Source organism: Megascapheus bottae, chromosome 1, assembly GCF_031878675.1.
Source record: "Megascapheus bottae isolate mThoBot1 chromosome 1, mThoBot2.hap1, whole genome shotgun sequence".
NCBI classification, from domain to species: Eukaryota; Metazoa; Chordata; class Mammalia; order Rodentia; family Geomyidae; genus Megascapheus; species Megascapheus bottae.
This window is the reverse complement of record NC_143509.1, coordinates 51,126,560-51,153,969: the sequence shown is the minus strand read 5'-3', so window position 1 is coordinate 51,153,969 and position 27,410 is coordinate 51,126,560. Positions and strand designations below refer to the sequence as shown.

The 27,410-nt window shown below is 44.1% G+C and overlaps 1 protein-coding gene across 1 annotated transcript in view; it reads left to right on the top strand.

Annotated features, from left to right (window-relative positions):
• Window positions 1–1,475: 1,475 nt before the first annotated feature.
• Window positions 1,476–27,410, top strand: part of Mb21d2 (Mab-21 domain containing 2) — a 74,696-nt gene continuing 48,761 nt past the window's right edge. The window contains exon 1 of the mRNA XM_090343964.1: window positions 1,476–1,722. Coding sequence (XP_090200090.1) covers window positions 1,512–1,722 — 211 coding nt within the window. The 5' untranslated portion in view covers window positions 1,476–1,511. The remainder of the gene's footprint in view (window positions 1,723–27,410) is intronic.

The window sequence follows — 27,410 nt, the reverse complement described above, 5'->3', positions numbered from 1 at the left end:
CTTTTTTTTTTCCTCATGGAATTCTTAAAACAACCTGTGAGATAGCTATTTATTATGAATATCCTTATTCACCAAGAGCCTAGACGTCCTTTTAGGTCTAACAAAACAACATGTGCATTTGGCTATGGGAACCCAGGTAAGAAAATTAAAAGGCCTTGGATTCAAATCAAGGATTATGGAAGAGAGAAGAGAAGCATTTTGGAGAAAGGAGGCCCGCGACCTTTGTTTCTTAGAGCCATTCATGGTGGCATTAGTTTTCAAGCCACACAAACACCTATCTTTGAGATTCGATGGGTTTAGGAGGACCAAAACTACAGTTGAACCTGCTTTGCCAGGAGCCACATTCTTTGGCTGATGGCATTCTACTCAGAATCTGGCATTCTCTCTGGCGAATAGTGATCAAATTCTGTTGGTGGAATGAAGGAATTCTCCCCCCTCCATTCGACCTTATTGAAACTTGGGGGCAATTCTTCCCCCTCCACCCTCCTCCATGGCGTCAGTTTCCCTGTCAGTGTGTTAACAAAGGTTGGACTACACTAATTCCATTCTATGTTAACCCCAATAAGTATCCAGAAAATTATTTACTTGGGGCAAAGGTAGGGATACTTGATCAGCTAAGGGGAGAGTAGAGGAGGTACTGGATGGGCAACCCTTTCTTGATTCTATCATTCTTGGCAATCTGCGTCTAAAAGAGCAGATGCTGCTTCTTACTCCTCATGACAATTCTCTTCAGCATCCTGAAGACATCAGAGTTCTGGGGATGGGGGTGACAACGCGCCCTGGGAGAAGCCCTCCTTGGAGACACCGCCCTGAAGATTCTACTGGGAAGACTCCTTTTCTCCTGGGATGCGCTGGCAAAGCCCTGCCCTCCCTCCACCACCCCTTCCCCCCTCCCCCAAGGCAGGAGGTGGGGGGGAGAGAGGAGAGGGGGTGGAGAAGGAGTGCGTCCGCACCTCGCGTTTCAGCCGGGCCACAGATTGGCAAGTGATCCAGGCTTGGTACGGGAGCACCGACCTCTGTCATTGATTTTTCCTTTCCACCGGGTGCGCTGTCCCTTTAAGTGGGGACGCTGGGCGCCAGCTCCGTAACCGGGAGCCGGCAGCTTGTTGATTTCAGAGCTGGTGTCTTTCACATTGTTTCCACTTCACTTTCCCTGCCCCGGGGGAGGCTCCGGTTGGGCTCTGACGGTCGCCGTCGCCCGCAGCCCAGCGCAGGCTTGCGGGGACGACCCGGACCCGCAGCCTCGGGGCGGGCGCGGGGCCGGGAGGAGAGGGTGCCGGGGCCACACGCGCACCCTCGCCGCCGCAGTCGGGCTCCAGCCCGAGCCCCGAGCGCCCGGGGCGCGCGCGGAGCCGGGATCGCGCGTCTGCCGGGCCGCCAGGCGCCCGCCCACGGGCCGGGCCGGAGCCCCGGGAGCCGGCGGGTGGAGGAGGCCCGGGGGGGCGGGGAGGGGGGCGGGGGTGGGTGCCGCCGCCGCCGCCGCCGCGGAGCTGCTGCTCGGCGCGTTTTGCATGAAGATGGCGGCTCCCACCGCCAGCAAGGCAGCCTCCCTGGGCTGCAACAACAAGCCTGCCTTCCCCGAGCTGGATTTCAGGTCGGGAGCTCGGGTGGAGGAATTGAACAAACTCATCCAAGAATTCACCAAGCACGATCAGCGGGAATACGACGACCAGAGAGCGCTGGAGATCCACACCGCCAAGGATTTCATCTTTTCCATGCTGGGTAAGGAGGATTTTTTAAAAATTAAAAAAAAAAAAAAGCAGGGAGGTGGTGCGGCGTGCGTGTGCCCGGCCGGGGGTGCTGGGGAGTCGGGGTGACGCGCCCACCTCCCTCCCCGCGCCGATCGCTCTCCGCCGGGGCTGCGTGGCCGGCGCCCCGTGTGCCTCGTGGGGCGTCACGGCTCGGTTCCGCCTCGTCCCTCCTTTCTCCGCCGCCGGCCCCGACCTCCTCCCCTCCTCTGGCACTTTGCGCCGGGCTCCCCTCCCCTTTCCCCGCTCGCCGGGCTCTTTTGTGAACCCCCTCCACCTCCAGCCCCGCCGGGCTAGGTGGTGGCGTGCGGGCGGGGGAGACGTCTTGACAGTTGCGGGGAGCCCCGTGCGGGCCAGGTGAGGGGACCCGCGGGCGCCTCGCAGTTGAAGGGTGGGGGAAGCTCCCGGGGGTTCGGCCCCACGCTGGGTCCGGGCAGGGATGGGGTGGGCTGGGTGTGTGTGGCGGGGTGGGGGGGAGGGGAACCGGGGTGGGGGGGGAGGGTTTCCCTTCCTTTTCCTGCGCTTTGGACAGCCACCGAGTCCGCGTCGGAGACTCAGCCTGGGCATCCGAGCGACAAGTTGCTCCTCCGCGGGCGGCGGCGGCGGCGGCGCTGTCACGCACGCCGAGCCCCCGGTGGCCAAACTTGTCGGCGGTTCCTGGAGTAGCCCGCCCGAGTAGTGTGGGCGCCCGGAGTTCCAGCAACTTTGATTTGCCAAATCGACTTCCCTCGGAAGCATTTCCGGTGCTCCTCTCCGGGGGGTGAGGGTGGTGGCTGGGATCCGAGGTCCGGATTCCCTGCTCCGAAAAGGACCCCCGCCCGGACCCACGGCCCCCTCCCCTTCTCCCATTGTTAGTATGTGTGTGTGTCCCAGTTCCGGGCCAACAGAGGTGCCCATAGTATCTCAGCCCCCGGGCCAACCCTACTCTCCACGCCCCCCCCCCCTATCCTCCTGCTCCCGAGCGGGCACGGTCTGCCACGGGCGGGGAACCCCGCCGAGACTCAGCAGGACTCCTTCCTCCGTCCCGCGGTGGGGATTCGTGGCGCTGGGTTGTAGAATGGGCGCCCGCTGCTTGGGGGGCCCTGGATGAGGCTCCCGGCTCGGCCCGTGGGGTCCAGGCGGTCCTGCAGTGCCGGGTCCCCGCGGCGGCTCACGCTCCGCCGGGCCGGGACTCGAGGGGAGCGCGGCTGTGGCGCGTGCGTCTGTCTGGGCTGTGCTTGGCACACGTCTCCTCGGCCAATTTCCCAGGTAGTGGAAAATTTGTAAAGCTTTCCACCCGGGAGGAAGGAAGACAGAGTCTTTGCTTTTTGCTCCCATTGTCCACACCCCCTTTGCCCTCCACTTGGCCTGCCCGGGCTGTTGCTGGTTCTCTCCTGGGATTCTTTTTCCCTCCTTGTCCCTCTAGGTTTTCTTCTCTTCATCAGCCCAAGTGGGGAGTTAATAATACATACACCGGTTGTGTAGACGATTTGGTACGTTGGATGGAGCCTGTGTTAAAACTCGGGACAGGTTTTAATCTTTGCTCTGCACCGCCCAAACTGTTTCCTAGATTGCGCGTGGGGTGGAAAACGTTTTGTTCTGGGAAGTGCAGATACTGGGTTTTTTTTTGAACTACTTGATGAGATGAGTACTATTTCCTTTGCATCCATAACCTGGTGGAGTGAGCTTTCAGGGGAAAGCTTAATATGTTTACGAAGGCTTCAGGCTTCGGTGTCTGGAAGCCAACTACCAGTGATTGTTAAGGAAGGTGGAGGCCCAGGAAGAAAGCTCAAGGTAGTTATTTAAGTTGCTTAATCATGACCTTTCTTTTTGGCATAAATAACAGAAGTCTGCCACTGTGTTATTTACAGGACAATTTGCTCCCCAACCCTCCCCCCCACCCCCGTGGGTTTTCATATCTGGCCCTAGGTCCCTCCAGAGAAATGGTAACCAGTCAGCTTAATCAGGGATCAGAGATAGGAAATGATGGGGAGGGAAAAATTCCTGGTGCATTAGGAGCATCTACACTCACCTTACTTCTGACACACTGACTTTGCAAAGCCTTTTATCCAAATATGCAGGGAGATTTATTTTAGGTGCTTAATTAATGCATGTGTTTAATGTTATGAGTGACATTGTGTTGACAGGTAAGTTACAGTTCTTTCCCTTTTTTATTCAGCTGACCTTGCCGGGGAAGTCTCTCTTCCTCCTGGGAATTGTGCATTTCCACCTGCAGAAGAGAAAATTCAGGAGTGTCATTTAAGTCCTTTGCCCCTCTGGACACTAGAAGGCAGATGGCAAAATGAGCTTGCCTGTGTGTGGTGCTGCATTCATTTTCCAGTCCCCTTGTTTCCCTTTAATGAGGTGCTGGCTGCTCTGGACAAGTGGAAGGCTTGAAGACAGCAGTGGTCCCTGTGTGGATTTATTTTCTCCACAGCAGATTTATGTTTGGCTTCAGAAAAAAAAATTGTGTGTGTGTGTGTGTGTGTGTGTGTGTGTGCGTGTGCGTGCTTTGTATCACTTGACATGGTCTTGAATAGTTCATGAATATGCAAATGAAGTCCCTTAATGACCCTCAGCTTGTTAAGGTGTCACTTGGGAGGCTGCAGACTCCCATTTCTAGGAGTGGAGAGAGTCTAGCCTTCTTGGCTTTGTTCTACCTCTGAGTGTACCTGAGGATTGTCAGTCAGTAACTTAAAAATATTATTCCCCATCGCAAAGGACAAAATGGTCAAGGAATTCGGTTCAGGACAGTTTAGTGGTACTGAGAGAGATGGTGTCCAGGGAAGCCACTATCTGTCCAAGATTTTTAGCCCTTTATTTTCTCAGATCTTTTTATTTTGTCTAGTTTGAGGCAGTGTCACAAAGAAGAGCAAAGCAATGGTAGACAGTCATCAGTGACCAAGACACCTCACTGACCTGTCAGAGAAGGATTCTGGGGCCAGTAGTAGAGTGCTTGCCTAGCATGCATGAAGACCTGGGTTCTATTCCTCAGTACTACATACAAAGAAAAAAGCTGGAAATGGTGTTATGGCTCAAGTGGTAGAGCTCCAGCCTTGAGAAAGCCCAAGGAGAGTGCTCAGGCCCTGAGTTCAAGCCCCAGGACTGGCAAAAAACAACAGCAAAACAAAAAATAACAAGAAGCAGGATTCTGCACAGGCTGAAAGGTAAATCTTAGTATGGTAGTGGTCAGTAGGCTCTGTGATGTGCCCTGGTGTTGTCCTTTATACTTAGACTTTGGTTCCTTTGGAAGCAGGTGTTAGCTGGAATCATCTAGATCAACTCCTTATTTTTACACCTTGGTCTTTTGGGGGAATGATTGCTTTTATTATCTTGTTAATATTTGAGAGCCCAGATTGTGTGAGAGGCTGGCAGTGCATAATAAACATCATTTATCAAAATTCAGGGAAATTGCTAGAGTTCATTAATGTTTTAATAATATTTGGTATTTGCATAACATCTCTGCCTGCTCTTTTGTTGTCTTCATTCCCTGGTGAGGTTGGATGGAGACTGGTTATGCTGCCATTGAACATAATGTGGAAGAGAGGGGTCAGCTGGACCTGGAGAGGGCAGGAAAAAGACAAGCAGTCACTTAATATACAGACCACATGTACTACGATGAATAGCCATATTTGCTGGCTACCTTATCTAAGTGAGAGACTTCATATAGACTTTTTTCTTTTTTCTGGTCATGGGCCTTGAACTCAGGGCTTTGGTACTGTCCCAAAGCTTCGTTGGCTCAAGGCTGATGTTCTACCATTTGAGCTACAGCTCCAATTCAAGCCTTTTCTGATTAATTGGAGATACTCATCGTCTTGCTTACCCAGGCTGGATTTGAACCATTCCTCATTTCTCAGCCTCCTGAATAGCTAGGTGTTAATGACTCACACCTGGAAGATTTGGATTAATCTATGAGAGATTAGATTGCTTTCCTGTTACACAGATGGGGATGCTGAAAACTTATGGGGCTAAGAAACCAGGTCAAATAGCTGATAAACATCGGCGATATTACTAAAACTCAAGTCTACCATATGCTAGGTAAGACATGCTTCTCTTTTATACAAGAATATTGAGAATTCATATGTAAAAGCTCCAGAGAAGGATCTTTTTGGCTAATAGTATAATAAAAGTGGCATCTGAAGTGATCTCTAACATAAGAACAGTTCAAGTGTTTTATGCCATAGTAAGATCACCTATTTGATTGATCATTGTAATACAGTGATGAAATCTGTAGTTCTAGTCCCAGCTTGACTTGTGTTGACTGAGTGATCTCAGTTTGTTGTTGTTGTTATTTTGATTCTATTAACTATGGATAACAATTACACATTTCAGAATTATATGAGGAAGTGAAAGTACTCTACTAACCCAAAAGGAATGCATGCATAATTTTATTATTTATGTAGGGAAATGTGCTTTATTAGACTAAAACCTAGCGATTTGCAGCTGGAATTGTTTCTGTAGCCTGATATCTGCAAGAACTGTGGAATACAATTAGTGGCCATCTATAAGGATTTTGGCTGTGGCCGTATAGGGCATGATTAAGTCCTCTGTGTGGTACCTTTTGTTGTTAAGCTCATACTATATGTGATTGTGTGCTAGCCACTTGGCATAAATCCATTAGCCTATGTAATAGTCTGACAACTTTAGGACTGTGTATAAGCCAACCTATTTGGAAGGTGAGCTAAGTATCATTCTGAAGAAGCAAGCAAGCTTCAGAGATCAAGTATTTATACTAGATCATACAGAGCAGGAATGTAGACTCAGAGTTTTTAACTCATGTTGACCCAAGCATTTATGACTTTAAAATTCACCTACCTTTCAATATGCCAACCATTAGTTTCTATTAGTCTCAACTTACTCGAAAGGCCCTATTCTCTGGGAAAGACTCCGTTCCTAGCCTGAGAGCAGACGTAGGTTTTCTTGGCCTGTCGCTACCCTTCTCTCTCTTTTTCTTCCTTGATGCCTGATGCTTGATGCTTGATGGATGTAATACTGCGTGACAAGCAGTATGGAGGATTCCAAGGATTAAATAGTGAGCCGACACTTTGAGAATTTTCCATGGATCTTTGGACACCCTTCTACCGTCTTCAGTCACCAAGTGAATGATTTGTTGGCTCCTGTCTTTATCCAGGTTAATTAGTAAACAGCATCTGGTCACTTCAAAGTTCTAAGCTTCTATGGTATTCCAGGATACTCCTGGTCTAACCATATATCTAGGCATTTCTGCATCTGTATATTAGACCATGTTTATGTGTGGGTATAAATAAGTGTGTACATGCACACCGGGACTGGGATTTGAACTCAGGAGTAGGGTGCTTTCCCTTAGCTTTTTCACTCAACACTGTGGTTCTGCTGCCAGATCCACACCTCTACCCTTGCTTTTTGGTAGTTAATTGGACATACGTTTCTGTTTTTGGACAACATTCTCAGATCGGAGCCACTTGCACAGGGAGTAGTAGTAGTAGTTAGTAGTTGGGCATGAGCCACAGGTGCTCTGTAAGCCATTTTGAAGCCTTAACTTTCCCATGTTTGCTTGCTAATGTGTTTCTTAATGAACTCAGTGATAATGATGGTGAATTTTTGTTTTCTGGGTTTCCAACTGTTTGTTACATGCCTTAGAGTTTTACTCATTGCATCTATATAAATTCTAAATTATGTCTGAAGTTTGTTTCTGCTCTGAAAATATACGTTATGCAACTGCAAAGTGTGTGGGGTGTCCCCTAAATATTTATCTTTGTACTAATAATTCTCCCTCCCTGGTTCTGAGTGGATGCTGACCCTTCATCCTTAACAGAAGAGAGGGGAGACTGGTACTAGTCTGGGTCTTCTCATGATTCTTTTTTTTTTTTTTTTTTTTTGCCAGTCCTGGGCTTGAGCTCAGGGCCTGAGCGCTGTCCTTGGACTTTCTCAAGGCTAGCTCTCTACCACTTGAGCCTCAGCACCACTTCCGGCTTTTTTCTATGTATGTGGTACCAAGGAATCGAACCCGGGTCTTTGTGCATGCTAGGCAAGCACTTTAACCACTAGGCCAAACTCCAGGCCCTCATGATTCTTTATGGTACCACTCTCCTGGGTAATGGGGTGCTTGTGGTTAAACCCCTTTCATATTCAGACATGTTAGATTTCCTCTTGGGAAACTTGGGACTCTGTGTTGGCCATTTGGTTCTCCTGAGAGCTTTGGAACAATTCAGAATCTCTGATCCCATTTCAGATCTATTGATTCAAAATCCCTAGAGATCCCACAACTGGCTGTTCAGCACTTTAGCCTGCCTCTATGAGACCTGCTGCTGTGCCTTCTCTGTGAGACCAGTAGATCAGCTTCTAAGCACAGTGCATGTGATCCTGGCTGATCTTTTGAGACCGGAACCAGGTTACTGTGCCTAATAAGCAGGCATGCCCCAGGCTCCTGGGAGGTAGCACTGGAGTTCTTCACCTGAGACAAAGACTAGGACAGGAGTGTGATTGAGATAGGAGTGTCCATTGTCAGAAGATGTGACAGAGTTTTACTTCATTGTGTTGTATAATCATTACCCATAACCCTTTGAGGTTAAGAATGGTGGGGAATCAAACGATTGGAAACACTGGGGAATGTGCTCAATTTTACCAGCAATGAGATATCACAGCTGAAATTCTAGCAAGGTTAGGCCAGTGAAAATCCTCGCTTTCAACAAGAATGAATTCTCTGCTTGGGAGCACCAGGACACAGATTCTAGCTTTGACTTCTTTAGTTACTTGCTGTGTGGCTTTGGACAAGTTGCTGAAAAGGTGAAGCCTCACGGCTACTTAGAGATAATAATAATAGTAATAATAATAATAACAACAACAACAGCAATAACAATAATAGAAAGACTGAGCCTCAGTGTTTGAATCTGTAAAAATATAAAAATTGGGTTGATACTTAATTGTGTGTTTCAGTGTATTCATTTCTGAATCTGAACTGTTTTGTTCAGGGTGAGTGTGTGTGTGTGTGTGTGTGTGTGTGTGTGTGTGTGTAGGACATTTCTGAAATTTGCTATTCAATCTGTTTTGTATTTTTTTTTTTTTTTTTTGCCAGTCCTGGGCTTGAGCTCAGGGCCTGAGCACTGTCCTTGGATTTTCTCAAGGCTAGAGCTCTACCACATGAGCCTCAGCACCATTTCTGGCTTTTTTCTATGTATGTGGTATTGAGGAATTGAACCTGGGTCTTCGTGCATGCTAGGCAAGCACTCTACCACTAGGCCAAACTCCCGGCCCTACTATTTTGTATTTTGTAGTATGAGTATAAACCTAAATAAGTCTACTAGCATCTGTTGGACTTCTCTCTCTTTTTCTTTAAGCCTGTTATGCATTATGCTGTGACTGGATATACCATATAAAGTGCAATTCCCTCCTCTGTTCTAATCACTTAATATTTGATTGCTGTGATTACAACCTCTTACACCTCCCACACTTATATGCATATTGTTGTATCACACACGAGTCTTACGGCAGGATTCCTTTTTATAAATTTATCGAGGTGCTGTCATCTGTCACACTTGAAAAATGGAGCTCTAACTTTGAACCTGTGAACTGATGAAGTTCTCTTATTTCCTTTTACTCCCAAAGCAGGCACCATTCTGAAACATAGGCCACATTGTAAGAGTTCATATTTGGGGTGATGGGCCCTTGTGGCTTTGAAAGTTTCTGCCTTTTACTGGCATCCACTTTGCAGGGATTATTTCCCCATTCTCCCTTGGCTCAGGCTGTTCTCCTTAAGTTTCCAATCCCAATTTCTTTTCTCTCTATTTTTTTTTTTTTACCAGTCCTGGGGCTTGAACTCAGGACCTGAACACTGTCCTTGAGCTTTCTCAAGGCTACCACTTGAGCCTCAGCACCATTTCTATGTATGTGGTACCAAGTAATCGAACCCAGGGCTTTATAAAGCATACAAAGCAAGCGCTCTACCGCTAGGCCACACTCCCTGCAATCCTATTCCAATTTCATGAAGCTGGTTAACATTGGAATTTAGGAACTTGTATGAGGCAGGACATTTTTACTTTTCTCAGCTTCTAAAGCATTTCCTTTCAGTATAAATGTAGGTAGCAACCTATAGTGTTAATGGTTCTTAAGTTTTTGTTGCCAGTAAAAGTCACAGATATTTTTACTTTGCATTACAGTTGTTTCAGTTTTTTCAGAATAGCATTTGACCTGTTAGATTTTATTACTAAACAGTGTTAATAAAGAATCTTGAGTGGAACTTGGTAATTTAGACCTGAATCATCCCAGCTATTTGGGAGAAAGAGATTGGGGTATATTATGATTTGAGGCCAGCCTAGGCAATGTATTAGCAAGATCTCATCTCAACCAATAAGCTGCCTAGGAGAGTCTAGCTAGGACGTTCACCATCCGAGGGCAGCACTTGTACAAAAACTGAGACCTTCTCTAAACAACAAGCAAGACAAAAAGGGGGGTTAGAGGCATGGTTTGAGTAGTAATGTGTCACCCATTCATCAAGCTCCAGCCCCTGAGTTCCAACCAGAAGACTCACTTAAGATATCCTATCACAGATTTACTTTTAAAACATATTGTGTCTTTTAATACTGATTTAATCCTTGAACTTCTGTGTAATGTTATCCTTTTCATTTAAGGTAGATTATTTGTTGTAGGGATGCCTAGAATAGACCTGCCTGTCAGGAGGATACTGTCCTAGAAGCACATAGGTATCTTCAGTTTCTACAGCTGGCCTTGGCCCCCTCGCCTGTGCTTTGTTTCTTCTCTCAGCTCAAAGGCCACTTCATTCATGAAGCCTTTCTGTGTTTCTCCGAAGGGGGAAAATCCTTTACCTTTCCTCTGAGTTCTTTGATACTTGGTTCTATTGTTTAAAAAATTGTTGTGGTGGTGGCTAGGAGCTTGGCCTAGTGGTAGAGTGCTTATCTATCATGCATGAAGACCAGGGTTTGATTCCTTGGTACCACATATATAGAAAAAAGCCAGAAGTAGTACTGTGGTTCAAGTGGTAGAGCTGTAGCCTTAAGAAAACCCAAGGACAGTGCTCAGACCCTGAGCCCAACCCCAAACTGGCAAAAAAAAAAATGTTATGGTGGGTTAAATAATCCTTGGTTTATTTATATTTGCTGCACAGTGAAGGGTCATGTAGAGAATGGATACTCACGAAGTGTGAATGACTTGTGTCATTCTTTTTTTTTTTTTTGCCAGTCCTTGGGCTTGAATTCTGGTCTTAGGTGCTATCCCTAAGCTAGCATTATGCCACTTGAGCCATAGCTCCATTTCCAGCTTTTTTCTGTGATTAAATTGGAGATAAGAGTCAGCCTGCAGGGGCTGACTTTCCAACTATGATCCTCAGTTCTCAGTCTCCTGAGTAGCTAGGATTATAAGTGTAGCCACTGGCACCTGTAGCCACTGTCACCTGGCTTTGTGAACCTTCTTTTTCTTCTTTTTTTTTTTTTTTCCTATGTGTGCATGCATGCATGCACTGACATTAGAGCTTGAACTCATGACTCGAGAGCTATCCCTTAGTTTCTTTGTCCATGCCTGGTGCTCTGTCATTTAAATCACAGCTCCACATCTTGGTTTTTGCCGGTTAATTGGAGATGAGGTCCTCACTGACTTTTCTGTCTGGGCTAGCTTTGATCCTCAGATCTCAGACTCCTGACTAGCATGAATTATAGGTGTGAGCCACTATCACCTGGCTAAAGCTTTGTTTTAATGGAGTCCTCCATAGCCTACTAATATCTTCATATGCATATTGCCATCTGACCTCCCACAGTAATCCCTGGGATGTCAATACTATTGTTTTATCTGTTTTGGGACAAGAAGACTTGGTAAGAGAGAAGTCTAGTAACTCACTCAGGGTCACCAAGGGTTGCGATGGAATCAAAGACGGGGCCTTTCGCAGGTACCCCCAATTCTTCATATTATATGGATTCTTTAAACTTCCTGTGACCCTGTTGTAGGGAGTAGGATAAAGATCAGAGCTGGGCACTGAGGTGGGGAGGCAATAGTGAGCCACTAGCCTGCAGTTCTCCACGTGCCTGTGCACGCATTCAACGTGTAAGCACTTCTCTATGCTGCTTCAAGATCACCCTTTTAGCAGCTGCAGCTGTTCTTAATAGCAGCTGCTTGCGCGGCTTGTGTTGTGATTAATAAAGGCAGCTCAACAGTTTGTTTTTTCTACTGTGCCCTTGGTATGCACAGCCCGCACTTACGCAGGTTCTGTGTCTCATTTGGAACCTGAGCCTATGGCATAGGGTGCCCGAGGGGCTTGCATCTCTGTTGTGAGAACTGACAGCCTACCTAGATGGCCTAGGCATGCCTAAGGGCTGGTAGGGACTCCAAGGTGAGGGTAGTGATGGGGTGGGCAGCTCAGTGAATTACAGCCAGTCCTCCATAATGAAAAGGTGACTCAGGAGGTGGCTACTGGTCCTTATCACCTGCCAGTTGTCTGGGCACTGGGGTGATCCTCAGACTCTAGTATGTGTCAGTCCCTGGCCTGTTAACCAGATTTTTTTTTTTTTTTTTAATTCTGTAAGTCTGAGAGGGAGCCTGGGAATTTGCCTTTCTACCAAGTGTTCAACTGCTGCTGCTTCAAAGGCTATGTTTTGTGAATGAGTGCCCATGATAGTCCTGGGCCAGTAGGATTAGAAATACTTTGCATTTTAATGAGAAATTTTCAGTTTTGTAAATGCCTTGAAGAAACATCATGGAGTTTGAAACTTTAGTTCACATCATGTGTAATTGTCAGTTTACCACTTCTGATGTGAATACTGTAAGGTCACCTTTGTCCTGCCTATTCTGGAAACAGGCTCAAGGAGGGACAGATGTGCATTCAGTCTGTTTGGGGCAGGAGCATAACTAGATCCTAAATTTCTTGTGTCGTGTGTGTGTGTGTGTGTGTGTGTGTGTGTGTGTGTGTGTGTATCCATATATCCTAGCAGGCAATCTTCCAAGTAAATTTTTCTTTTTTTCTTTTTGCCAGTCCTGGGCCTTGAACTCAGGGCCTGAGAACTGTCCTTGGATACTTTTTGCTCAAGACTAGCACTCTGCCACTTGAGCCACAGTGCCTGGAACGGAGAGTTAACTCAGTCTTGCAAGCCCCCCTGTGGCTCTTGGGCAGAGTGGAGTTAAGTAAATATGGGGCAGTAGGTTCTTGTGAAGAGGGCAGCTCCACCTGAGCAGGTTGATTTCCTAGTGTACCCTCCCCAGGGAAGACTGGCTGGCTTTGAAGAGGAAGGGAAGTCTTTGTGAGAGGGCTGTGCTTCCGGGTAGGGAAATTCTTCCCTGTTACAAAGCTGCCTTGCAGTTTGAAGTTCTCGTAATTACTGTTAGAGGAAGGATGCTAAAAAGATAACCTCCTGGGCAGAGGTTCTTTTTTTTGGATGTCATGTTTGCTTTGCTCCTTTGATTGTTCTTTGTTTCTTCCTCTTTGGTTTCTTTTTTTTTCTGAAGTGTGTCCTTTTTTTGTACACCTGTGCTATTCTTACAGCTTGGAGCATCATGATGGATGTTTTGATCTCTGAGCAATCCTTATCTGGAGTAAGAAAGGTAGGCTATCTGCACACACACACACACACACACACACACACACACACACACACAAAGATAGGCTATCTGCACACATACACACCCATACACCACACAGGGTGATAGGAGATATTTAAACTTCCTGGGCTGGCCTACTTAGCTGGAACTGTAAATATTATCTTCATTTCCTGTTGTCGATCTTGGAGCTCAAAGCCTTGGAGGATTTGAATTGTGATAAGGTTGAAAAAATTGGAAAGGAGTTAAGCCAGTGGTCATGTTCTGGAGACAGATTTTCCTAACCACATTGTGTTACTGATGAAAAAACTTCACCCTCACAGTGGACAGGGACTTGCCCAAGGTCTGACAGCAGGGATAATGATGGTGAAATGGAGAAACGCACAGTGTTTGTCAGGCATTGTTCTGTTGTGTTCTGATCAGTAACCTGTTTAATCCTCACCACAGTCCTGTCTGTTACCATGCCTCTGTCCTAAAGACAATAATGCCCTAAAATCACTTGTTCAAGCTAATACTAGAGACTTGATTCTTACTGATGCTTGGCTAGGGATATGGATTGCTTTTCTGTGCCAACTAAAAAATGAAATGGCAGCAAAGTGTATAAAGTCGGTAGAACAAGTTTATTTGAAAGTTAGAGGAGAGAGGCGAAAGGGAAGTGGGGAGACTCTGTTCAAGGAGGGGCCCGGGAGTTCAGTTGAGGTCAGTGGAGTGATGTTATTGTAGTACAGACTCTTCCCGCATCTCTTCCCTTGGGCTTTGTGCTGATTAAGTGCTTGTACATTTGCTGCTCACCTTTTTTTCAATTGGTTGAGCAGACACCCAGAACATGAGCATGGGAACAAGAAATGCCATGATGTGACACATGTCATATGTTCAATCTGTGACATTTTATACCTAGCTACTTGCTGTGTACCTTTCTTTCCCTCACTACTGAGGTAGCCTGGCTCCTTCCTTCCTCCCTTGCATCTTCAGGAAACAATTGCAGGTGGCATGTGGTTGATGGTGGACAATATAGTTGGCACCAAACCCCAAGGGGATTGACAGTGAGGGGACAGTGAGGAGAAGAGAGTAGTTTTTCTCTCCTGGAAGTCAGTTGTTCATATGTTTCTGGCTCAGTGTAGAGTTTTTCCTTCTGTCCTTGGCTTTCCTCATGACCAACATTCGTTTGATGCCTGTGGTTTTGGTGTATCAAATAGTCCTTTGTATGATTCTCATTCTATATCAGCTTTCTCTGTTTGGAAGTAAGGAAGTGGATCCCCCACTAATTGATTGATTTAAGCCCTGCTGAAGTCAACTGGACCCTTGATACTTAGTAAATGAGGGCAGTTTTGATGAGGATGCTGGCTTCTCCTGCTTTCTCCTTCTCCTCACCTCAGTGGATTTCAGTACAGATTTAGCACATTTAATTAGGACATAGTTAATATAGTCTACCATTGTGGGGATAATGGGAAGCCAATTATTTTTTCCCAGTGAAAGGCAGATGTCAATGTAGTTTTAAAGGCATTCATTTTGCAATCAGAATTTATAAGTTAAGGCTGGGTGCTGATGATTAATGCCTGTAATCATAGCTACTCAGGAGACTGAGAGCTGAAGATCCAAGTTCAAAGCCAGACCAGACAGGAAAGTCAGTTAGATTTTTATGGCCAAGTAACCAGCAAAATGCTGAAAGTAGAACTGTGGTTCCCCTGGTAGAGTGCAAAAATGTCCCAGTGTATACATATACACCATACAAGTTGAACTGAGTTTTATAAAAGTGAACTAAGGGACCTGGTATTTGAGTGTTGTGATTCTATGTTTGAAAAGTGAATAATGATTCATTAATGTAGATAATCCCATCAAGCGTCTCCACGTTACATTGGCACTTTGGTACGTGGACCTCCCTTAAAGTCCTGAACAATTGTCGTATGCTGCAAAACCAGCCTTGGCTGCAATAGTTCTTGGGATCTTGATGCTCATGATGAAGAAAGCTAGAATTAGAATCTGCAGAGAATCTTAATTCTAACCCACTATTTCATCTTTTTTGGCAAAGTCAAGGAAGGATGTGTCCTTGGGTAGTGAATTAATCTTGGAAAAAATTCTTGTGGAAATACATAGGGCAATTTGTTTCCTCTGTGTTCATTTTATTTGAGACAGAACCTAGGTGTAGCCTCAGTTGGCCATGGGATTCTCCCTTCTCCTACATCAGCTTCTTGTGTTCAGGAATTGCTGTCATGGCTAGTTTGGACAGAATTTATTATTATTATTTATTATTGTATGTCTTCAGTCAGACAGGCATTGCTGAGGTATTGACATTGCATTTTGTGTTAAGGTAGAAACATCAATATTCTCAACACAATTAGACACTTCAGAGCTCTGTCTCCTCTGTCCAAACCAGGCTTCCTGCTCTTTTCCAGTCTCAGATGGTTACACTTTTAGCTCAGCCACATAGTTATGCAGTTCTGATCATCACTCTTCCTCCTTGTACCAGTCCAGGGGCTTGAACTCAGGATCTGGGTGTTGGCCCTGAGCTTTTTTGCTCAAGCCTCTACCAACTGAGTCGAAGCTCCAAGTGTGGCATTTTGGTGGTTAATCGGAGATACATACATACATACATATGTATATATATATATATATACACACACACACAAATGAGTACATTTCTTTTAGTATAATGTCACTGCTTCCCTTGCCCTCTCTAGTCTTTCCCCCCTCAACATCGTGTCCAGTGAGTACCACTGCTGCACTTGTTTACTTTTTTCCCTCCATTTCTATGCCTCCCCTTCAGTGTTTTGTTGAAGAGTTTGGGGGAATTTCTGTTCTTTCCCTAGTTTCTTATTTCTGTAGCATGTCAAGTAAGGATGTTAGAAACTAATTCGGCCATTCCCAACTTTCTTTTTATAGATGAGAATTTAATTTTTTTCCCCACAAAATCAGATTTCCACCTGTTGTTGAAAAATTAGAACGAGGCCACATTTCCTATATGGCCATACTCACCATGTGCGGAGGAGCAGGGGCTGCCTGTGTATACCAGGCCCTTTATTTTGTGGTATGGCTGCTGACTCGTAGAATGGGCCCTGCACTAGTGACCAGCCCACAAGCTGATGAGATCCCCTGTCAATCTCCAAAGAGGCTTGTTTACAGAAAGTGTCCTGAGCCTGGAGACAGCAAACTTGAGCCCTTGTCTTCCAGTGGTGACTGGTCAGGTTGGTGACCTTGAGCTGAACTATGCAACCTCTGATCATCTCTTACTTCTTATATTCAATACCTTCTGGATCCAAGAGTTATTTGATCTACTGAGGAAAAATGATTTACTCTAATGGAATGGTCAGTAACTCCCTGTCTTTTCTTTCCTTGTGTCTCTTCTCTTTCCATCTTGGAGGAATGTATCATTGTTATACCTTTCTGGTTTATTTTTGAATTTCCAGCAGGTACCTGTTGTACTCTTCTTCTTCTTCCTCCTCCTCTTTCTCCTCCTCCTCCTCTTTCTCCTCCTCCTCTTCTTCCTCCTCCTCCTCTTTCTTCTTCTTCTTCTTCTTCTTCTTCTTCTTCTTCTTCTTCTTCTTCTTCTTCTTCTTCTTCTTCTTCTTCTTCTTCTTCCTTTTTTCCTCGCCATTTCCTTTATCATATCCTATAGCATCCTTCTTGGAGGCACCTTCACCCCTTCCTTCAAGGTCCTTCTCTCTCCCTAGAGGTTCCATAACACACACCTGTGACTGGGTTATATACTCCGTAACTGAGGGATTGTGGTCCTGCTAGTGTCTATGAGGCCTAATAGGATAGTGGGTGTCACGGATGCTGGTTCCAGCATCTACGTTGCTGCAGGCAAATTTGGTGGTTACATGTTACGTTTTATTGTTTGGAATGAACAAAACCATTACCCTGCCTTGTGGATTAGGAAGGGAGGGTAGGCATCAGTATCACAGAAGAGGAAATAGAGGGAAAGAAGCTTGATGGTTTAGGGGTAAGAAGATTGTGGACTTTTGGCAAGTAGACTTGAGACTCTTACGTGACCTTGGGCAAATGGTAAAGTACTAGTGTTCCTGTAGAACACACACATACATACACACACACACACACACACACACACACACACACACACACACCAAACAAACAAAACAAACCAACCAACCAACCAACCATATTTTGTCTTCATAGCCTGCTTTCATTTTTTTGGTTGGTCGTGGTACTGGAACTCTGGGCCTGGGTATTGTCCCTGAGCTCTTCAGCTCAAGGCTACCTCTCAAAGCCTACCCTTTGAGCCACAGCAACACTTCCTGTTTTCTGGTAATTATTTGGAGAAAGTCTCATGGGCTTTGAAGTGTCCAGGCTGGTTTTGAACCTCGATCCTCAGATCTCAGCCTCCTGAGTAGCTCAGATTACAGGTGTAAGCCACTGCTCCCAGCTGCTTTCATTTTTTTTAAGATTGGGAAGAGTATGACAGCTGCATAGAATTGTTTTAAGGGTTATCTTAGTGTATGTATCCATTTTAAATGAGCAGCACAACTCTGGGCACTGGTGGCTTATGTATGCCTGTCATCCTAGCTACGTAGGAGGCTGAGTTCTGAGGATCATGATTCAGAGCTAACCCAGGCCTCTCATTAACTGGCACAAAGCCAGAAATGGTGTGGTTCAAGTGATGGAGTACCAGCCCTGAATAAAAATGCTAAATAAGAGCACCCTAACTCTGAGTTCAAGCCCTAGTATAAGCTCATGTGCACGCGCACACACACACACGCGCGCGCGCACACACACACACACACACACACATACACACACACACAATGGGCAGCACAGTGCATGAAACTGCTCTTCCTGTTCATGTTTAAGCCTTGCAGTCTGACTTTTTCCTTCTCTTAATTAGTATGTCAGTCGGAGGGTATAGACATCAAATAAAGTCTTCCGTATTAGGGCTCCCACTCAGGAAAACATTTGGCTCTATTTTTGAGTAGGTAAGATGGAATTTTTTTCTTCTTGTTCAAGTTTTGTAAATAAACAAAGGCTTGATTTTCCAGGAAATGTAAAGGAACTTCTTTTGCCCTTAATAGTTTCCTGGACATTTCAAAAAAAGTATGGAATGGGACAAACAGGATGTTTATCTACTCCAATCCCAGCCCCAGAGATCTCGAGAGGGGGGGGGTCCGAATAACTGGGTGGATTGAAGACTTCTTGCTGATTGAATTAGAGAAACTGAAATTAGGCTGACATTTTAAGTGTAATGCTTCTGCTGTAGGTTTTCCCTAGCAAAGAAGGGGTGGGGGTCATTTAGGAAAGCTATGGTTAGGTGTGTGTTTAAATGTAGGGGGCTTGGAGTGTCTACTCAGACATTCCCAAGTTCAGGGTTGCACTAACTCTAAGGCTGAGCATGGGTTTATGAAATGAACGTGGGCACGGAGGAAGTAAGAGACAGCTTCTCTTTCAGGTCCCTTAGCCATGCACAGTGGCCAAGCCAATCTCCACTCCCAGACTCTGTTTCCTGTTCTGTAAGCCAGGCTTGGTTGAATGGAGAGGGTTTGGCCAGGTATTGAGGAATTGCACAGGAAGAGAATCTTTTGAGAAATGCTTAGGAGAATGCTGGGAGATGTTAAAGAGAAGATTTTATAACACTGAGTATTTTTTTCTCAACCCTTGTTATGTGTGTGATTAGGTGAGAAAAGTCCCAAGGGAGGCTTTGCCTCAATGTTTCAATGATGTGTGTGGGGGGGAGGAGTGAGGAGGGGGTCTTCTAGTTAGAATGTCAGTTCCTGATGCTCAAATGGGTTAAGTTCTAGGTGAAGCAAAAGGGCTTTTCAGAATGGAGAAGGGTTGAGGCGTAGGTGAACTCCATTGCATTATGTGGCATAAGCAAGAAAGTGTCTAAAAATTCCAGCAGCTTTAAAATGTTCTTGGCATTGTTGCTGCCATTAAAACCAGAATTTTAGATCCCAGGCCCAAAGTTGAGGTATCAATCCCAAATTAGGTCTGGCTACTCATCCCTGTTTGCCAAATAAAAGGACACGGTGAAGGTGGTGACAGCCATGGTGAGACTGGACTGTATTACCAGTTTAGAAGTATAGATATTACTTTAGTTAAATAGGCAGGATTGTGGGGGAAGTGAGAAAGCATAGATACAACAGTCCCAGGCCCCTGGCATGGCCTGGTTGGCCTTCAGTTCAGCCTGTCTCTGGAGGAATTCCTAAGAAGTTACCATTTTTTATTAGTGGAATAGAACCGGAACAAGGTGGTCTCCTGACTTTTTGTCTGTTTGCTTTAAGGTGATAAGGAGAAGACATTGTCTATTTGTAGAGCAGTTTATCTTCCACATAAGATTGATACCTATGGATCCATTCTATTTTAGAGTCCAAGGTGATTGCAAAGAGACTTCAGGAAAGAATAAGTAAGACCAAAAGGTCAAAGGACACAGATATCAAGCTGGGGACTTTTAATTAATTCACTTTTTTTGTTTGTTTCTGAGGCTTGAACTCAGGGCCTGGGTACTGTCTCTGATCCTCTTTGTATTCAAGGGTAGCGCTCTACCACTTGAGCCACAGTGCCACTTCTGGCATTTTCTGAGTAATTTATTGGAAATCAGTCTTATGGACTTTTGTGCCTGAACTAGTTTAGAATCACCACCCTCAGATCTCAGCCTCTTCTGAGTAGCTAGGATTATAAGTGTGAGCCATCCGTGCCAGGAAGTCAGAACCTTCTAACTGTAAGGAGAGAGTCTTTTCAAAGTCAACATAGCTGTATGCCTGTTTTAAGGAGAAACCAGCCATATGGAAAGCTGGGAAGACCATGGCATTTTCAAAATCCAATTGAGAGAAGAGGAAATCAAGTCCTGGAGTGGGATAGGGGGTTGCTTGGGTCTAGCATAGCCTAGGATATACCCTGAGAAGTTGTTTCCACGCTGCTGGGAATTCTTCAGGATGCTTCCCAGATGTTCCAGGAAATGCAGCCCTTCTCACAAAAGCCCTGTGTCTCCTACTGCACGTCCCATTTCCTCCTCCCTTAGCTTCTCTTCCCAGTGCATGCTTTTAGGACTACATAAGTAGAGTGGCCTTTCCTCCAGTGAAAGGCAAACATTTGTTATATTGGCACACTAGTGAGGCTCAGGTTAGGTATAGAGATTGAGGTAGTGGTTCCTTGAGGCCAGTGGCTTACTTGTTAAGGGAATTTCTGCAGAGCTGATTTTGTTCTCTTTTGGGAAAGTCATGAGTCACATGACCCATGAGGAAGCCTGGCTCCTCTTCTCTGGCTCCCAGAAGGCCATTCTGAGCTCCTTCTCAGATCCTTGGAGAGAAGTGAGTGGATGGGGAGGCCCTATTGCTGGTATAACTGTACTGGTTGTGCTGAGCAGAGTATAACTGTGAGGTGGGAGGTACCTGGAATGCCCTGAGTGGTTTACGTTTGATAGCCAAATATTGTCATGCAAATTAAGTAGGACTCCACATGAGAAATTCATCTTAATCTTCTTTAAATACTGGCTGCTTATTTGCCAAGGTTCTAAGTAATACAATTTCAAAGGGTCAGAGGTGTCTAATAGAATTCCCCCTCCCACCTCCTACATAATTCTATGCCCATTGTGTAACTCTATTAGAAACATTAGAGTAATTAGAGAGCCATGTTCTGCTTTTGGATTGCTGTACTATTAGGCCCAGGTCTGCCGACTGACCATCTTAATAAGCAATGACTGAGAATTGAAAAGAATTGAGCGGATTCCTAAATTAAGATGCCTCCCAGAATTCTTTCTAGTATTTATGAGTAAATACAGGCAGCAGGTGCACTGTAAGGATGGGCTCTGGTTAAGAGCTAAGAAATCTAGTTTCTAAATCTTTATCTGTGGAAGGGGAACAGAATAGAAGTCCCAGCCAATGTGGCAGAGAGGACTAGGGAAACTGTTGGGGTGACAAGGGGTAAACACGCTGTGAACGGATGGCCTTGCAAGCATGAATGGGCACAGCTCACAGTGTGGGTACTGAGGCACTGTTGCTTCTTGACATGTCTTCATGGGTGAGTTTTGTAGAACACACTTACTATAACTCATAACTTATATTGGGCACAGGATGGTATACAAAATGCTTTTGTAAGAAGTGTCCCAAAAAATGTTTTTGCTGGGCCCAGTGATTTATTGATTTAACTAAACCATCCACCCGCTTTGTATCTGGATCTTTTGATCTGAGCTGTTATTCTCTGCTGCAGTCACTTTATAATCACCTTGAGCTCCAGGAAAGAGAGGATTCACAGATAAGCATCTTTGTGACCAAGGCAAATTGCCTCATGAACAAGCAATGCTTATTTACTTTGTCATCTCTTGGTTACTTAGAGTGGCTAATGCAGATGTAAATAGTTACACACTGTATTGTTTAGGGAATAGTAACCACAAGAAAAACAATCAGTATGTGAGCAATACAGATGTATTGTTTTTCCAAACATTTTTTTTTTAAATTTTGGTGGATGGAATCCTTGGATATAAGTTATACAGTCAGTTTGGCAGACCCATTTGAACCTCTCCTGCCCTAACAGCAATAGTAATAACCGTGACATAAGTACTAATAGTTCTTGATTGTATATTAGGTCCCAGGCCCTCTGCTGGTGTCACATTACCCATGCCTAAGGAAGCTCTGGGATATGCTGAGCAAAGGGGAGCCCATCCCTCTCTCACAGGGGCTTACGCATCCATAGCCCTCTGCTCCTGCTTCCTTTCTCTTATTGATTTGGTAGTCTCAAAAGTCAATATTTCTTATGTTTTTCTTGCTTTCCTTCAACTATAGCTGTTAGTCTATTCTAGACGTTAAAAACTGAGATGGACGCTGGTGGTTCACTTCTATAACCATAGCTACTCAGGAGGCTGAGATTTGAAGATTGCAGTTCAAAGTCACCTATGCAGGAAAGTCCATGAAACTCTTTGTCATCAGGTAACCACCAAAAAGCCAGAAGAGGAGCTGTGGCTAACATGGTAGAATGCTAGCACAAAAGTTCAGGGAGAGCAACCAGGCGCTGAGTTCAAGCCCTAGGAACAGCACACAGACAGACAGACAGACAGACAGACACACACACACACAGAGGCATGTGTACATGTGCACACAGACACACACACACAAATTGACTCACTTTAGATTTGACTTGTAAAACTCTTTTGTTTGATCCTAACTATATTAAACAAATACAGGACTAAGTTATACACAGCATTAAAAAAATCAAGTGACTATATGAAAACCTGAGTTTATTTTTTTTATCACCAACAACTATGACAATGTGGGTGTCACTTATGGAAGTATCAGCCCCCTCCCTTGCAAACTGGAAAAGATCTGTCTATTTTTCACACCTAAGCCCTAGTCCTGGAGAAAGATACTTTAGTAGAATAGAAAAACAAACATGACACAGAAAAGAGATTTATTCCATGTATGCTGATTCAAATCAAAGCTGATGACCTGTGAAACAGGCTTAGTTAGGAAGAGGTTGTTTGTTGTTGGTGAGCTGGCTTTCTCTCATAGTGCTTTTGCACTGGTGGGCATGGTAGATCTTATCTGTGATTCAGAAGAAGAGTCCTGCCCCTCTCACTTGAAGTTGTGTGACATGCTTAGACCTTGTGACAAAATTACTTTCATTAATTACCCAAACTTGGGGAATAAAAAGAAATAATATTTTTCCCTAGAAGAAGCTATAGATCTGTGAGTTAAACGAGATGATGTATAGGGAAAAATTAGTATGGTATTGGGTATTGAGCCAGTAAGTTACTACAGAAGTTTGGAGACCAGTTAAGCTATTAGAGGTGTTTGTCACTTGGTATTTTGAATCTTTGTTCTCTGTGCTGCTTTTTGCCTGACTTAACATAACACTTGTTTCTTGTAAGCCTTTTCTGTTTAACATATTATATATATAGCTAATAGTCCATCCAGTGTCCTGTATGGAAACTAAAATAGAACCGATGTTCTGAATCTATGTTTTATATATGTATATGTATATCTATCTATCTGTCTGTCTATCTATCTATCTATTTTTTTTTGCTAGTCCTGGGCTTTTAGCTCAGGGCCTGAGCACTGTCGTTGGACTTTCTCAAGGCTAGAGCTCTACCGCTTGAGCCTCAGCACCACTTCTGGCCTTTTCTATGTATGTGGCACTGAGAAATCATGCTAGGCAAGCACTCTACCACTAGGCTAAAACCCCCAACCCCTCCCCCCCATTGTTTTTTTTTTTTTTTTTTTTTACAAGAGTGAATCACTTGGCTTCCTGGCTTCCAGAATTTATGAATTTGTATCCATGTACTTTGGTAGAGGCATAGTTTGACAACTGTTAAGTTTATAGGTCGATATTTACTTATTATTTATTTTTATTTTTCTGTGATCATCTCTTACAGATCAGATTGTATTGGGGTTTGCTCTTTAATACCCAGAAAATTATCATACAGGAAACTTACATTTCCCTGTTTTTATAGGTCCCACCAGACTTTAAAAACACTGAGCCTGATATCTTAGGAAAGGTAGCTTTCTTTAAAGGACAAATACATTTGTTTCTCTGGTATCCTGAATTTCCAACATTTACCCAATTCACGATTTCCCTCTGCATGAAGAGATGAAAACACCAAAACATCTTCTTACTCTCTTATTCCTGTTGGAATTTCTCCTGATGTCTGTGATCTGTGAAAATGGCACCATCCATGCCATGGTGGGAATACTTGTGTTCCCACATCACTGTGCTATTAACAAATAACTTTTCTGTACTGTTTGACCTTCAGGCCTGTCCTATGAAGCAGGCAAGACCAAGCTTCAGTTATTTATTCCAACAAGGGAATGTTCCAGACAAAATAAAGATGGCTGGTGGTTTTGTGTTTCGGTGTATTCTGGGAATAAATAAAAGTGACTAGCTGTAGAAAATTGCCTTAAACCTTTCTTATATCTGGAAGTCTGTTCTTCTTGGATAAGACATTTCTAAATTCTGCCCTTACATTCTCCTCCTACCCTGCCCCTCCCCGCAAGGTGGTGTCATTTTATCCTCCCAGTAGGTAGTGTCATTTTATCCTCCCAGGAGGTGGTGGTGTTTTATTCACTAAATAGTATTTTTATTATTTTATTTCAGTAACTGTTCATTTTCTGGACGTGAACATTCAGGATCTTAATTCTTTCTGTTGGAGCTCTTTGGACTGGATCGTAAGAATAAGACACATTTTTCTAAGGGTAGCTAGAAACTTTTATCATAATATTTTACTGTTTTGTTTCACCCTTTGCACATGATCAGCATAACACTTTTCACATCTTTGTACTGTGAGTATATCATTTTTTCTTCATTCCTCCACCCTGCAGATATTTGGGTGAAAGTGTTGGCTTGTGCTTGAGGCACCCTGGCACACCCCTCTTGAAGTTTTGTCTGGACATGTTTTTGTATTTGTCATTCTGTAAAAAATTCCAGGGTCAGGACAGGTGTCTTAAATTTCCTGCAAGGCTGTGCTTCAAGAAAATATTTATGGGGCTCGTCTCATTGAGGATTTTTTTTTTCAGAGGCACACAACTTGTTAAGTTAAAAATTAAGTGCCAAATTTGAGATTCTAAGCCAACCAAGCTCCCAGAATAAGCGATTGCACTGACAGCTTTTCTCCCAGGAGCTCCAGTGGTCTGCATCTTTGAATTTCAGCCATTCCAACCTACTCACTGGTACTGATGCTCTCATGCTTCAGTGCCTCAGCTCATGTTTTCTCAGAGAGAGACTTGTTTTGCAAAGCCCAAGTCCCAAACCATTTTAATAGAGACCTCGCTAAACCTTTTGTCAGAATTCCTGTGTATATGTTAGAGAGAGACAGAGACAGAGACAGAGACAGAGAGACAGGGATGTTAAAAAGTAACTTTATATAGTTTCATTTGCTTAGTAAGCAACAAAACATATACTTGATTTTTCTACCTGGTGACTTTCCTGTGATACTCTGTGCTTATAGGACCTTGAGTTGGTTTGTCCCCCACTGCTGTCTACAGCACGCTCACCTGTCACACCTGTGTCAACTTGGAGGGGTGAGGTGTGAACTTCTTTCCTGGACTTTGGATAGCTTTGGTTTGTACTTCTCAGGAGAGGGGGGCCGGCACCTTCTTCTTCTTCTTCTTCTTCTTCTTCTTCTTCTTCTTTTTTTTTTTAAATCATTCTCAGCTGAAGAAAAGCAAGACTTAAGGGGAGAGGTTTAGAGAGTACACAGGTAGTGTCTTATGTGAAATCATTCATAGAAACTGCTGGGCACTTGCCTCTCAGGAAGGCTTATTAGATGGGAGCTGAGTGTTCACCAGGGGCTGGCTTCAGAATCTTCCTTATGACCTCATCTCTAATATAAATAGAGTAGGGGTTTTTGAGCTCAGAGGACTGGTGAAGTTAGCTTGGTGTGCAAAAAACGTTAGAGGAAGTCGTTGCATTTTGTGGACAAAAGTTTTTATCAGTAGAAATTCTTTTCTTTTTGGCCCTTAACAGATGTTGCACATTCTTTAAAAAAAAGTAAAATATAATTTCATCATTATTATTATTATTATTATTATTATTATTATTTACATGGTAGTGAAGAATTGAACCCAGGGTCATGCATGCCAGACAAGCACATTACCACTAAGCCATGTTTCTAGTCATGTGCAATCATTCTTAAATGAATGCTATTTCTTTATTACATGGAATCTTTAGTGAGATTTCAATGCATGATGGGCTAGAGCCATTATGACCAAAGGACAAGGAAGAGGAAAGTTATTCACTTTGCGACAGGCAGGAAGCAGAGACACCAAAAAGAGCCACAGACAAGGCCTATCTCTCTAACTAGACCCACCTCCTAAGTCTCCACCCCTCCTAATAAGGCCAAGAAGTTAGGTCTTTATCAATAAGTCCACTGATGAAGTCAGAGCCCTCATCATCAAAGCACTTCCCCAGAGATAACGAATCAGTTGGTAGCAAGCCTTTAGGGGACACTGAGGTACAAACCAGACCTTGTTGTCAAGATACTTTGCTCTGTTAACTGTCATAATGTTTGTTAATGATTCTCGAGTCATGCTTAGGCCTCTGAACTTTGACTTCTAGACATTTTTCTTTGATTTAGTCATTGCTGAACAGATTTGGAAGCAGAATCTATCAAGACAGGAATGTTTCATTGTTATTTAACTAGTTAAAATATACAAGTTTGATCCAAAAATAAAACAAACAAACAAACAAACAAACTGGATTCATTAGGATTGTCCTGCTTCTCTTATGCTATTTAGTCAGTTTCCATTGAATTGATGTTTAGGGGTGAGATAAAAGGATAAAGACCTTTCCACAATGCAGCAGCAGCCTTGGTGTCCTGATAATGTGCAGATAAGCAATATAAATAAAGCTTTTCTGGTTTGTCCTCTTGTAAACATGTACTTGCTGCCTTTAGGACCCTATTGCCTTGGATCAACAAGCTTACCTTGGCTCCCTGTGAACCTTGGACCTTCAAGCTTTACCTGGGAGATTGTCAGAAATGCAGCATTTTAGATCCTTGCCTTTGAGGAAGCTCCAAGGTCAATCAAATATACATCAAGCTTGAGAAGCCAGTCCATTCTGGTACTTTAGCAAGCACAGCAGATCTCAGAAGTCTCAGGCCTAAAAAGCATGTTACCTGTCCTTCCTTCCTATCTATCTATCTATCTATCTATCTATCTATCTATCTATCTATCTATCTATCTATCTATCTATCTATCTATCATTTCTGGGTCCAGAGCTTGAATTCAAGATTTTGAGTCTTCTATTTCTTGCTCATAGCTAGCACTCTGCCATTAAGGCATATCTCCAGTCTGGAGTGTGTTTTGCATGTTAATGGGAGATAGCATATTGCAGACTTTTCTACCCAGACAGGCTTTAAACCATGATCCTCCAAGTCTCAGCCTCTTGAGTATCTAGCATTATAGGTGTGAGTTGCTGGCATTAGCTTTGCCTTTTATTTTGACTTAGAAGCCAAACAACACCAGAAAAACTGTGTAGTTGGGAGAGAAGGAGTGATACTGATCAAGACCCATTTTGCTCCTAAATTGCACCATCGCCATCCTCTCCTGCACATATCACACTTCACTCATACGTTTGTGTATATATGCACATGACCCTTATATGTTTTCATTAAATACATACTTACATAATTTAGTTATGATTTCAGTATTGCTCCCATATATGAGAAAAACATGTATGCTTTAGTCTCTTGGAGCCTGATCCTTTTTCTTTATAATATGACCACAGCACCATTGG